A 15,391-nucleotide genomic window follows, 5' to 3' on the forward strand; every position below is an offset into this window, starting at 1 on the left:
GTGGGGTGATGGGTTTCGGGGGAGGTAAACGAGGCATGTTTCAATTAAAGTTAATTAGCTAAATTGAATACGTTAATGAATTAATAATTGATCATTAATTAAAGTGTAACAATGTCAGTGAATGATTGAGATGCAAAAACAAGGTCATCGTCACCCTCTGGTTAGCCTCGGGAACCCATTCATTTACCCTCTGATTGAAGTGAGATATCATTGCTCAAATATTGTATAGAAATGTATGAAATATTACATAGGATACGGAGTAACTGTTTAGACTTTTGACCTGAATCCTATTTATCTATTATTGTAAGGAGGACATAAAAAAAACCCTGACATAATACTGTAGTTCTGTGTGCCAAGAGCTCACTCTCCAAGGTAATCTGTGCTAACCTACATAAAATGAATTTTTTTTTGTGTATTTTGAGAAGACAATTTGTTTCCAGCATTGTCACATGTCCTCCTCACAATTAATAGGAGTCAAGTTAAAAATCAGCAAAGTTGCCCTTTAACACTAGCCTGGTAAACCCTCCCTCCGGAAATCTCAATTCCATTTCATTTCAGGAGTGAGTCTGGCCTGATCCGCCTGTCTGCAATATTGGCTGTGCTGGAGTTGGGCGGGAGTAATACCGTTGACTGACAACCCCTTCAGCCAATGATAATTTTTCCCCTTCAGCCAATCAGCAGTTCACCAGTCTTAATGTGACGCGACGGGACTTTTGAGACAGCCATACCCAAAATGGGTTGCCTTTTTCGGGTACAATGGTGTCACTGCCCGCCCCTACCGGTTCTCTAATTATTCTTTTTTAAATAGGCTTTGTCATGATTAATTGACCACATATATGAAGTTAAACAACTCAATTCTATCCAAACGATATCTTATAAGTAAATTCCGTGCCTCAAAATAGAAGTTAGAGAGCTTTTTGAAGTAAAAAAATAGCGGAGAAAACTGCCCACAGAAAAAGATGGCTGCCGTTCGTGTTTTGGGCTCACTCGAACTCGCCACCTGATTGGCCAACTGTCGCTGTCAATCACAGAACGATGTGCGACGACGCTGATAGGCGCGTCCGTTTGGCATACACAGCCAATATTGCAGAGAGGCGGTTCATGCCAGACTCACTCCAGGAATCAAATAGAAATTAGATTTCCGGAGGGAGGGTTTACCAGGCTACTTTAACACATCCACCGCCAGAGGTTAATCTCATAATGTACTCACCAGTGCCAAGGTGTTTTTGTTGTTTTTTTGTTTTTTTCATGTCGCCATAGATCTTGTTAAAATCCTTAAGATTGAGCCGTGAACGGTCTGTTTACATCCGCGAGATCTCCCTGTATCTCCCAGTGAAGACCGCATGTCAAACGGACTTCCATGACTGTAGTTAGAGCGGATTACGTTAAACAGTGAAATGCGAGGAGAAAAAACTACAGGAAGAGAATTGAGTTTCAGTTTCGTCTGTAGAATGGGAGCGGGCGTGATCGTCGAAACCGGATCCCAAATAATTCTATTTCCTGTCATCAAACCGGAAACGGAAGTGGATCAAAAAAATTCCGAAAGTGCACCCGGACCGCGCATGCGCGAAAAGACCGCAGCCCGTAGGACTACGGGCTCGGCGCTTAACCGTTGGATTTAACGGCCCGTAGAACTACGGGCCCGGCGGTAAAGGTGTTAATATTTGGTCATATTCATAAATCCTGCTGCTCCATTACCAAGGATGAATATACGGAAATTGCAAAGGTGTAGATATTCATGTTATGCATCAATGCCACCAAGACCGATTCTTGTATGATTACTGATCTTGGGTGAACAGTGATAATAAAGTGAAACATCGACTGTAATGGTGGGGGGGGGGGGGGGTGTAAACTATTACAAGTATGACCTCTGTGATTTAGAGAAGCAAGAAATGTTGCATTCTTACTGATTATTTCTCTCCAGTAATGACCTTTAACTCTGGGTGGGCACTCACCACTTTCTTGAGCTTCAGCCATTCGATGTCCAGTGTAGTGGCGTCACCTGCCCAGTACTGATGGTGGCACGGCAGAGTGGCATTGTCTCCAACGACCCGTTTCATGTCCGTCTGGGCACATGTCGTTAGCACACCCAGGAGGACTGCAAATGGGAACAGAGAGAGAGAGAGAGAGAGAGAGAGAGAGAGAGAGAGAGAGAGAGAGAGAGAGAGAGAGAGAGAGAGAGAGAGAGAGAGAGAGAGAGAGAGAGAGAGAGGTTCACATCAGGTCCGCGAGGCATTCAGGGCACTTAGAAAAACTTGGGATTGATTGTCCGTGTTCTGGTCATTAGCGTCACACCTAGGATTTAGTCACAGGCAGGCGATTTGATGTGGTTTAATTGCCCTCTTCTCTTTGTTCTTCTCACTGATTACTGAAGATGACCCTCAATGTTCTAATGTTTTTATACAGCATTACATCACATGCAAGGGCTAAAATGTAATTAAGATAGCATGTTATGTAGATAGATGCCAGGTCATTTGTAGACCTGGCATCATATAGTGTGTATACTGTAGTTTCAATGTACAGATTATTGATCTTTTTGATATTATACTTATGATAAGTTCTTGGTTTACCTATGATCCTAGATTACTATTTCTATGCATTTGATGTATTACCTCATGTTTTCCTTGCTTACTGTAAATCACTCTGGATTAAGACCGTCTGCTAAATGCTTACATTGTAAATTGAAAATTGTAATTAACCACTTAAATCCAATCGGCGCCGTCAGGCAGAAACCTCTTATCTCCATATTCAGTTTTTTTCATAAATGAATGCCCTACTTGATCATAAATAATACAGCGTCACACAAAAGCATCAAAGGCAGCAGATCCACAAGCTCGAAACACCAAATAAATATGAATTATAGATTTGATCTGTGTATATCTTTTCCCTTCTCTCCTGAGATTGTCAAACGATTACACCAAACAGCCACTAGAGGGAGATGTGCTCGCCACAGAGATGGGAGACCAATCAAAGTAATGGACGTTCTCTGTCGAGCAGGAAGGTAATTCCCAAGCCACTCATTGGTCATATTAGTTACTCCCAACGGCCAGAGTGTCATCATCCTTCTTACTGATTGGCCTCCCACTTCATTTACATACTTGAAGTACTCAGTCACAATGTAAATGTCACTTAGCACAGTGCTTCTCAAACTTTTTCGTGTCAAGTCGACCCCCAAAATGACATGCATTTGGCCGCGGACCCCCATCCACGGTTAAACTGATTGTGATGCTGTGTAACAAATTTAGCCGTGGACCCCCTGGAACACCCACCCAAGGACCCCTGGGGGTCCCCTGACCCCACTTTGAGAACCACTGACTTAGCATGATAGATTCTGATATACAGTACATGGCCATAAATTGAAGACCTAGCCAAATCCAAATGGATTGTTGTTGTGATGTTAGACCTTTGAGTGTAAACTGTGAACATAGTTGGCAAGCCATTTCACATGAACTGCAGCACTTTTTTCTTTCTAATGTTAAAAACCCACAACCCATGCCAGAAATCTTGGTTTAGTCATGGACTTACATCTCAATTTCAACAGCCGCATTAAGACAATTACAAAGTCAGCCTACTATCACCTTCAGAATATATATCAAGGCTTTATAGGACTTATGTCTCTCAGGCAGGATTTGGAAATAAACTTGTCCATGCAAGCATGCATTCATCTTCAGTAGACTCGACTAGACGATGTCTTCACAGTTCTCCCTGGGGAAAAAATCGATCAGACAACTGCAATCGATTCAGAACACTGATGCTTGAATCCTTGCTAATACCAAGAAAGTGGATAATATCACTCCAGTTCTCAGATCTTCACACCGAGTGCCCTGTCTGTCAGTGTCAAAGAATTTATTTCAGGGCCAGAATTCGTTTCTGAACTTGTGCAACCTTCACAGTACATCATCAAACACCCATACCTCTCACATCATGTGGGACAGGTCTGCTTTATGAACCCAGCACTAAAACAGTTCAGTGTTTTATACACCACGTATCTGCAACAAACTTTCAGAAAACTGCAGGTTCGGCCACAACTCTCAGACCCTTTAAATCAAAGCTAAAGAGCTTTCTGATGGCCGCTGCCTTTTACTGAAGTTTTCTAATCATTTCTTCTGCACTGCAAGGTTAAACTTGAATTTGTTTTTTTTAAATATTCGTTTTTAATAGTTTTCAAATGTCCTTTTACTGTCCTAACCACTTAAATTAAACCCGATATACGTTGCTGTACATCAAATAGAAAAAATAGCAGTTATCTAAAAAATCTATCGATTGTGTTCCAGCTTGAATCAATGGAACTAACGTAGTACACTTTAAGTTGCTATTCATCTTATCACAAGGAAAACACGTTTTTCAAGGTTTTAAAAAGATACCACGTCATTTTTTAACACCATGTTTTTATATTATCATTAAAGTTATTTGGGAAGCACTGCGCTATGCAAATAAATTTGACTTGGCCTCCATTGATAAATCATAAATATTACACACAGTAATATTTAATATTTAATAGTCATTTGTAAGCAGGTGAAAAAGTTTCATTTCTTTTCATGCAGTTCATACCAATAAGCCTGTACAGATGTTATGATGGGCAGAATCCAAAGGGGATATTAGCTTACACAGTAAAAATCCTCAGTAATAAATGCATCCATTCATAACTCTGTGAATGTACAGAATGGAACCAAATGGACCCGTCAGGGTCCATTTGGTTCCATTCTGTACATTCTCAGAGTCACATTATCACCGAGGATTCCACAGGGTACCAACCACAGCAGGGCTGACAGTGATACTGGCACAGCTGACCAGAACGACCAATAGACTTGGGAATGGAGGATAAAACACTAAAGCGTGCAATTGTTCCTCCCTTTATGTATTCATCCTCCTTTTGGACAGTGATCAAATGCATGAGCTGGGGCCGGTGTGGCTGCATGGACGCATTTTTCACCAGTTTTGGATGACCAAGACAAAAATAGAATGCGGAACTAGTGTGTGTGTGTGTGTGTGTGTGTGTGTGTGTGTGTGTGTGTGTGTGTGTGTGTGTGTGTGTGTGTGCGCACACACACACTTAGTTTGTGTACTTTAAGCACGCACGCTCGCACGCACGCTCACGCTCACACACACACACACACACACACACACACACACACACACACACACACACACACACACACACACACACACACACACACACACACACACACACACACACACACACACACACACAGGGGCCCATGTGTGATTATCAGCAGAAAAAAGGCCTGAGCTGTTTGGTTGGGGAGGAGAGGGAGAAGGAGGGGAGGCTCATTGAGCGCTCAAAGGAGAGGAGAGGCTGCATGGAGCTTTGTTCCTCCTCTGTGAAGATGCCCTGCCTGGGGGGAGATGTGCTTCACTACCTTCTCCCCCTCCTCCTCCTCCTCCTCCTCCCTCACGGACCCCCAGCTGGACCAATTACAGTGGCACCGGCCCACCACCCTGTATACCCTTCAAAAGTGCCCAAAGTCACATCATCACGCCCTGCACTGCTCGCTCTCACATGGCCGAGTCAGCACGTCACCTCATGACTCCTAGAGAGAGAGAAGTGGTTCTCAACCTTTTTTTTTTTCATTTCAAGGACCCCCCCAGTTTGATTATCGTTGTTGTCGGGCAGAAACCTCTCATCTCCATAATTATAAAAACATAAAAAAAATATATATATAAATTAGGACCTTACTTGATCAGACTACAGCGTCAGACAAAAGCATCAAAACTAGCAGATCTACAAGCTCGAAACGCGAGCTTGTAGATCTGCTACTTTTGCAGGTTTTGAATTTGAATCCTGAAAAGTAACTGTTTTGGATAGGCGTCGTAATGCATTAGGCTGTTGGTTCTCAAAGACCCCAAGGGGTCCTTGGGGGGGTTCCGGCGGGTCCCCAGCTAAATGTGTTAATATAGCATCACAATAATTTTAACCACTTTAACCTTTTGTACTTTGGCTATTAAAAAATAGCAGATATACAAGCTCATCGTGCGGCACCGAGTGCCGCGCTATGAGCTTGTACATCTGCTATTTCTGAAAAATCGTGAAAATATGTGCAAATCTTTTAATATAATATTTTTGAAAGCAAACATTTGTAACTCAAATCTTTGCTTTTGGGGGTCCCTGGAACAAAATATTTTGACATGGGGGTCTGTGGCCATATAATTTTGGGGGTCCTTGACATGAAAAAGTTTGAGAACCACTGCATTAGGCCACTGACCCCCCAATTTGATACAAAATAAATTTATCTCTGGGACCCCCCAATCTGCACTGCAATTAACATCCCTCAGTGTTAATTGGAGTCATTTAACTCTAGAGTTAGCTGTACAATTACAGTGGCACCCTGTACTGTACCCTTCCAAACTGGCCAAAGTCACATCATCACGCCCTGCGCTGCTCGCTCTCACATGGCCGAGTCAGCACGCCGCCCAGGCTCCTGCAGAGAAGTGGTTCTCAACCTTTTTTTCATTTCAAGGACCCCCATTTGGTTCCATTTGTACATTATCAGAGTTACACATGGATAAATGTATTACAGAGGGATTTTCACTGTGTAAGCTAATATCCCCTTTGGATTCTGCCCGTCATAAGACCTGTACAGGCTTATTGGTATGAACCGCATGAGAACAATTCAACCTTTTCACCTGCTTACAAATGACTGATAGTGATGCATTAGGCAAGGCAACAGACCCCCATGTTTGATACAAAAATAATGTATATCTGGACACCAATCTCCACAGTTAATTGAGTCGACCACTTGAACCCCAGCACCCCATTCGCCATTAAAAATAGCCGACCTACAAGCTCACAACGCGTCCGCGTTGTGAGCTTGTAGGTCGGCTATTTTTGGGGCGAAGAGATTTGGTGTAGACGTAAAGAAGCAGTCCAATACATGTACAGTGCAACTCAGGTCCACTTCACCGAGACTAGAGGGTTTTAAGCAGTGGTGTAAAGTAACTAGGTACATTTACTCAAGTACTGTACTTAAGTACAATTTTGAGGTATTTTTGGGCGGTGAAACCGCCCCTATAAGTGAGGTTTGGATATTTGTACAACAAATCCAGCGCTGTGATTGGCCAAAAATGTACTAAAATGTACAAAAATGTACCGCCTAACCCTGCACCGTGATTGGCCAATCACAGTCTATTCAGGACTGTGATTGGCCAGTGTCACATGACACATGTGCATAGCCCTATATAAGAAACCATAACTTTAAAAAAACAATACATTTGTTTTTTTTAAGTTATGGTTTCTTCCATCATAAAGAGTGTTTCAATAAATGTATTTATTTTTTGTACATGATTGGTTGACTCCATTCAGTATTGTGATTAGCTAGCAAGACACCGCCCACTTCACACAGGGTGTGATTTTTGAGTGGTGCCAACCACTCCTACGCTTGACTTTGTCCTGGTGTCCGTCTGTGTGTCCGTGTGTCCGTGTGTCCGTATGAGCAACAGCTGCGGCTGATTGCAACACAAAGATGCAACCATACAGGTACAGGTACAGTACAGTACAGACCGTACAGTACAGTACAGTACAGTACAGTACAGTACAGTACAGTACAGTACGTACAGTACAGTACAGTACAGTACAGGTACTGGTAGAGGTACAGTACAGTACAGTACAGACCGCACAGTACAGTACAGTACAGTACAGTACAGTACAGTACAGACCGTACAGTACAGACCGTACAGTACAGTACAGTACAGTACAGTACAGTACAGTACAGTACAGACCGTACAGTACAGTACAGTACAGTACAGTACAGTACGTACAGTACAGTACAGTACAGTACAGTACAGTACAGTACAGTACAGACCGTACAGTACAGTACAGTACAGTACAGTACAGTACAGTACAGTACAGTACAGTACGTACAGTACAGGTAGAGGTATAGTACAGTACAGGTACAGGTACAGTACAGTACAGTACAGTACCGTACACACACACACCACTTTTGAGTAAAAATACTTAAAATGAGTAAAAATACTTAAAATGAGTAAAAATACTTAAAATGAGTAAAAATACTTAAATATTAGTAAAGATACTTTAAAGTTCCTAAACTGAGTAAAAATACTTTAAATGAGTAAAAATACTTAAAATGCGTAAAAATACTTAAAAGATGTTAACATGAGTAAAAACACGTACAAATCTGTACAAACATTTTAAAGTACTTAAAATGAGTAAAAATACATTGAAGTCATCAAAGTCTGTAAAAAGTAACTAATGCAATGACCTCATGAAAGGCACCACTCTCTTCACACTGGGTGTGATTTTTTACTTTACTGGAGTATTTCCAATTTTCAATACTTTTACTTCTACTCCACTACATCTCAGAGGCAAATATTGTACTTTTACTCCACTACGATTATTTGAACACTTTAGTTACTAGTTACTTTGTAGATTTTGATTATTATTACAAAACATAAATTAACCACTTCAGCCCTATATACATTTCGGCCATTTGAAAATAGCCGATCTACAAGCTCACAATGCGTCACGATGCGACGCATTGTGAGCTTGTAGATTTGCTATTTTCAAGACGCATTGTGAGCTTGTAGATTTGCTATTTTCAAAAGATTTTTATACATTTGAAAACTTGTGAAATCAATGTGACATTCTGCATAATGAGTACTTTCTACTTTTGGTACTTTAAGTACATTTTGATACCAACACTTTTGTTCTTTCACTCAAATACATTTTGAATTCCGGACTTTTACTTGTAAACAGAGTATTTCTACATAGCAGTATTGATACTTTTACTTAAGTAAAACATGTGAGTACCTTTTCCACCACTGGCTATAAGTGGTTTAATTGCTGTACAATTACAGTGGCACCCTGTACCCTTCAAACTGTCCAAGGTCACATGGCCTGCATTGCTCACTAACATGGCCGAGTCAGCACATCGCCCATGACTCTAATACACTCCTATAATAGAGAAAAAGAGTTTCCCAAGCATTGGGTCGGGACTCATGTTCGTGGTCACAGACCAATTTTTTGCGGTCCAGTCCAAAGTAAATTTCCTTTTTTCCCCCTTACGTTTCCTACAAAATAATTGTTTGTTATTATAAAAAGAAATGGCAAAGATACCGTTAAAAAAATAACGAAAAAGTGAATATAGCAGATCTACACGCTCACAACAATTGCAATGCATTGCGAGCTAATAGATCAGCTATTTTAACTGAAATATGGCTTAAATAGTCTCTGTCGGGTGGAAGCCTCAGATCTCCAAAACTGTTACTATACAAGATTCAAATACAAAAACGGCAAAAGAAGCAGATCTACAAGCTCGAAAGATGACTCTGTGTGACGCTGTAGTATGATCAAGTAGGGCATTAGTTTACGAAAAAACACAACAAGTTAAAATATGGAGATAAGAGGTTTCTGCCCTGACAGCAAAGTTTGGATCCCGGGGAGACATTAGTTTTATCTTTTGGGCCTTGAGCTGAAAAGTTTGGGAACCACTGCTATAGAGAAAGCTCTGGTCTAAGGGGAAACAGAAAGAAAAAAACATCAAACTTATGCCTGTGAGCTCAGTTGTCCATATAGTCTTCTAATTGCTTTCCCCTTCACGATCGTGTAGGAAATTAGATTTTTTATAAAATAGACGTGAACTAAGCATGACTCCTCCCCGGGAGTCTCGTGAGCTGCATGCAGCAGAGCTATAATGTTTGGCCTTTTAATTCCACTGTGGTCAGTTGAACATTATTGGTGTTAGATTTAAACGTAACTCATGATAGTTACGTTTGGAAAAGTCTTAATCACATTGTTCACAGACTGGCCGTCGTACCGGTGCGATAGAAAGCGTCATTAAACTCATTACAGGTAGGACAAAATATCGTTTTTTGTTTTATTTTACAACTGTATATATTTACATATTGGTTCTAGACAAAAAACATCAGTTACTTTTAAAAAACGAATTACCCAAAAAACTGTCTTACAATGAGAAATGTTCTCAAAAGCAGTTGCACTGCAGGCAGTCGCTAGTTTTACATATTACTATATACTGTAGTGTATTGAACATACTTGGTGTAAAATTGTGTGAGGAAGAAGCCCAACAAACCCACGGTGAGGCCTTTGGGAGGACCATTCAAGTAAGACGCAAGGGAGCCTGCAGTACCACCACGGGCCATGGTGGTCATTGCAGTACCACCACGGGCCAAGACACCATCACACCAGAATGAAATGTTTGGAGCAGGGGAGTCTGGTGCAACGCTCAGGTCCTGGACCTGGTGAGACGAAGGAGGAGCCCGGCCAGGAGACAACCCACAGAGCCTAGTCCCTCCACGTGCCAGAGCCTCCCCGAGTCACGGCAGAGTATTTCCGGAGAAGCGGACTGAGTGGCCCTGTCTTGCCCTATAGGACTGACCGTGGGTAGCTACTGGGACGTAAGTCGGGGCTTGATCAACCCCGGCTGGGTCACCTGGGTGAGGGTGTATGTTGCGAGACCCGAAACATCCTATGACCCCAGGCTACAACACTGATGATACGTCCCAGGTGCATCCATGTGATGTTTTTCGTTATATTGAACATACTTGGTGTAAAATTGGCCAATACATTTACATTATAATTGCCTCACATTCAAAACCAGCTCTACTTGCAGTGCTCTGGAAGCCTTTCCTCTGTTAACTGTGAAATTAAATGTAGACTAATAATAATAATAATAATCATCATAATATCTCAAATGTATATAGCGCTTTTCTGAGTACCCAAAGACGCTTTACATGGGGGGCATGTAAAGTATTTGTTTACACAGAGTTTGGGTGTTTATCAGGGTGGACTTCTTCCACCCCTGACAACAACACACAAAAACATTTACTAAATATTTCCTGAATGTTGGGAAGGGACGATTTAGGTGTTCAATCAATCATTTCAAAATATTTAGTGTCTATGAGAATGCTATATTATAACATTTGTACCTTTTTCCCACATTATTTGAATTCCCAGCATGTCAAATGATCTGTTGCCCTGTCTTTAAACATGTTGGCGTGTCGTTAATTTACAGAATCAGAAAAACTTTCAAAACAGCATAATTTATTTGTACGTTCATCAAATACTCCGGACAAAAAGGCTACGGAAATGTGAGTCCATTCATCTTCCCTCAATGAGAATGAGAATCAATGATACTTTTTTAAATATCATTTCAGCCCCTAAGGCATGAGCCTAATGAGAAATGTGTGTCCATTTTCTGAACAAATTACTGTCTGGGAGGAGCATGGTGATACAGTCTGCTATGCTGTATTAATGTCCACATTTACAGCCAGGTTGGCTCGGGGGAAAACCGTCACACACATGCTCAGCCAGCCAAGCGCAACACAAAATCCTGAGTGCGAAAGTCCATCAAAAAGGCTGTGGCCAGGGCTCATCACCTTGTCGGCTTGCGATGGACATTTTAGCCAGAATTCTATTTTTGCCATCCAAAATGACTAGTCGATAATATTTACCAGAAACACAATAACTAAGCCATAATGTAGACTAATGCAGTGGTTCTCAAACTTTTTCATGTCAAGGACCCCCAAATTGCTATGTATTTAATTTGGCTGCGGACCCCCACCTCAAAATAATTTTGTGCTAGGGCAGGGACCCCTAAAATCAAAGATTTGAGTAATAAATGTTCACTTAATAAAAAAGATTTTCCCACATTTCCGCAATTGTTGAATAGCCAAAGTATAAAATATGGTTTAATTAACACATTTTTCTGGGGACCCCCTGGTGCTTTACATAAGGCATACGCAGGGCATTAAAAGATAAATGAATAATAGAGTGGAGAAAAAATATAATAAAAAAGATATATGAATAAATGAAGGTCAAAGTGCAATTATAGTTTAACTTTTTCCTCACACTGTAAGCAATAAACTCATATCTATCTCCTGATGGATATTGTTCGGTGTAAAAAAAAATTGAAAAACCTTTATGATAGCTCTCTCTCACATGCACACGCACACGCACACACACACACACACACACACACACACACACACACACACACACACACACACACACACACACGCGCGCGCAAACTGGATCCATAGTACACCAAGAATGTCAATGATAGCATGGAGAGAAAAATAACCCTGTTGGTGCCATATTGCCACTAACAGGCATCACCAGAAGGAATGTGTTCCTGTGATGTGGTTCACATGGGTATTGAGAGCTACATTACATACAGTAAATTGTCCCTCAAGTTAGCCCATGAGCTTAGATTGGGCCATGAAGCTGTGATCAAGTAAAATAAAAAACATGCCGTCGTCAGCAGCACAGATAATGCTGCACTACATTTCATATCTCGTCTCAGTTCGGGTGGAAAGCTCGTATGTCCAAAACTGTTACTTTTCCCCCCCAAAAATAGCAAAAATAGCCAATCTACAAGCTCACAATCGTGACGCCTTGTGAGCTTGTAGATCGGCTATTTTTGCTACTTTTGTGTGTCACGGTAGTGTGATGAAGATGGGCGTTGATTTACGAAAAAAAACATTTGAAACATGTCTGCTTTGCTGACCAAACATTTCCGTCTAGCTCAGATCTGCTACTTTTGCTGCTTTTGAATTTGAATCATGAAAACTAACAGTTTTTGGACATATGAGGTTTCCACCCGACAGAGACGATGTGGTCGAGGGTAAGACCTCCTTGGTATGTTAGCACGCTAATGATGTTTGGTCGCTTTCAACATGTTCACACAGCTCTGTCCACAAAACCACCAAACCACTAGCAGAATATTCTCAAACCTTTTCATGGACGCCCAAATTTATATGTATTTGCCCGCAGACCCCCATCTGAATTTTTGTTTGTGCCAGGGACACCCAGAAGAAAAGATTTGTGTTAAAAAAAATATATTAAAACATAGCAGATGTACATGTAGATCTGCAATGTTTTAATAGCCAACTTATAAATGGATAAAGTGGTTACAATGATTGTGATGCTATATTAACTACTTTTGCAGGGGACCCCCCCCCCCTGGAACCATTATCTTTTTATTATGAGAATTAGTGAGGACCAATTATATGAAGATAGGTTGAAAATGGGTGAAGTCGTCCTTTAATGTATGTTTTGTAAAAAAATACCAAAACCTGCAAAGTAACTAGTATCTACATTACATTATTTGCCTCTAAGACTACTTTACACCACTGACACGTTATTAAGAGTGTAAAGACTGCTAAAGTTTTACTGCAGGTGAACCTATCAGTAGTCTGTAGACCGCCTGCCAGCACCACTTGTTCCAAAACACCGACCTTCACAGATCAATAGGAAATATACTTTTTGAACTGCTAAGTGCTTTTTTGCTGCAATTGGCAACTTTTGTTCCCATTAAGTGGAACATAGCGCTGACTGTGCATGTGTACGCGTGTGTGTGTGTGTGTGTGTGTGTGTGTGTGTGTGTGTGTGTGTGTGTGTGTGTGTGTGTGTGTGTGTGTGTGTGTGTGTGTGTGTGTTTGAGTGTAATAGGATGAAAGAAGTGGTCCTTCAGACAGCATTCCAGGGCTTCTTGGACACTCCAGTAATACTATGTAAGCTGCAGAAACCGCTTATCTCCGTATTCTAACTTTTTGTATTTTTTTTAAATTAACGCCCACTGCTTGATCATACTTCAGCGTCACACAAAAGCATCAAAAGTAGAAGATCCTCAAGCTCGAAACGCGGCTCGAAACGCGGCTCGAAACGCGGCGCGAAGCGACGCGGCTCGAGCTTGAGGATCTTCTACTTTTGATGCTTTTGAATTTGAATCCTGAAAAATAACAGTTTTTGGACATATGAGGTTTCCACCCGACAGAGACGATGTGGTCGAAGGTCAGACCTCCTTGGTATGTCAGCACGCTAATGATGTTTGGTCGCTTTCAACATGTTCACACAGCTCTGTCCAAAAAAAAGAAAGCACCGAACCACAAACGAGCAGAATATTGTCTCCTTTAGTCTCTAATTAATGGCCAGCTGGGCCACATGTGGTCGAAAGAATGCTTTTTCATATCCTAAAAGACGTCCTTGAGCTATTGCACAGCACGACCTCAGTATGATCGAAATTTTAACTAATTATAATTTAATTGCGTGGACTCAAATGTATCGTTTAATGTGTGTTGTTGTTGTTGTGTGTCTGCGTGTTGTGTGTGCGTGCAATGCGAAAGATGAATTTTTTTTCCGTCTCCCCACAAATGAACCCTCTTTTCAATTGGCTTCCTTTTGGCTTATGTGGAACTTTGCCTATTATCATAAGCCACAGCATAGTTTTGGTTTTCATTAAGTCTAATGCAATAGCCCCCGGCGCAGCTTGACAGAGTACTGCAGACATTCTTTTCGTCGCTGTCGAGAAATAAACCTCTTATCTCCATATACTAACTTTTTCGTGTTTTTTCGTAAATGAACGCCCTACTTGATCACACTACAGCGTCACAAAAAAAGCATCAAAAAGCGACGCGTTTCAAGCTTGCAGATCTGCTACTTTTGATGCTTTTGAATTCAAATCCTGAAAAAGTAACGTTTTTTGGACATGTGAGGTTTCCACCGCGACAGAGACGGTTTTACAACTTTCAAGGAGGTAGTAAAAGCAGGGCCTAAACACTGCAGACACTGTGGTGTAAAAACATGACTAATTGGGGTGGTGTAGTTAGCTGGACGGCACTCACACCAAACCATGAACTAGAACCCCTTTCAAGGCTGCAAAAACGGGGCTGAGGTCTGGGGCTTAATTAGAACCGTATGGAGCTGCACTGGAGCAGAACGTTGATTAGTCATTTGTTGTCTAAAGCTCTTTTAAATAAACCAGAGTGATTCGCGCTTGTTAAAGATATCGGCGCTGCCGGGTGGAGACCTTGTATGTCCCAAAAAAAAAGTTCATTTTTTAAATTATTATTATTTTTTAAACATTTTAAAGTAGTGAAAATAGCCGATCTACAAGCTCTTGTAGATCGGTTATTTCCACTACTTTTGTGCGACGCTCTTGTATGATGAAGTAGGGGCATTAATGTACGGAAAAAGCATAGAAATATTTGAAACACGGCGATATGAGGTTTCTGCCCGACAGCAACGATATATAGGCTAGACTAGAGGCTTGCATCCGTCCTCATCCAGTCACACACGTGGAGCCGTTTAAGTCTAATCGACCCATGTTTTCTATCTGACATTCTGCTTCCCTCGTTTGTTTTACATTCTGAAATGTAACATAAGAACCGAGACGGGAAGATCGTATGTGGCAGCTCGAGCTTTTGACGGAAAGAAATAATAATGGTTGCGTTTGTTGTTGGGAGTCTGGTTGTTGGATTTGCTTTCATTTAAGTGCAGAAACTGAACTAGGAGGATTTTTATATGTGTCACAATTGAGTTGGTTAGACAACAAAAAGAGATATATACGATATATTGTCTCTTGTAGGGCTTGGCAATAGGAAAGTATATTGCAGCAAA

At 41.2% G+C, this 15,391-nt stretch overlaps 1 protein-coding gene across 1 annotated transcript in view; it reads right to left on the reverse strand.

Moving 5' to 3' along the window:
• The window catches only part of clmpa (CXADR like membrane protein a), a 104,188-nt gene that overhangs the window by 11,293 nt on the left and 77,504 nt on the right, over nt 1-15,391 (reverse strand). Inside the window, exon 2 of the mRNA XM_080434702.1 lies at nt 1,956-2,098. Coding sequence (XP_080290828.1) covers nt 1,956-2,098 — 143 coding nt within the window. The remainder of the gene's footprint in view (nt 1-1,955; nt 2,099-15,391) is intronic.

Source organism: Gymnoscopelus braueri (assembly GCF_963280865.1).
Source record: "Gymnoscopelus braueri genome assembly, chromosome: 8".
NCBI lineage: Eukaryota > Metazoa > Chordata > Actinopteri > Myctophiformes > Myctophidae > Gymnoscopelus > Gymnoscopelus braueri.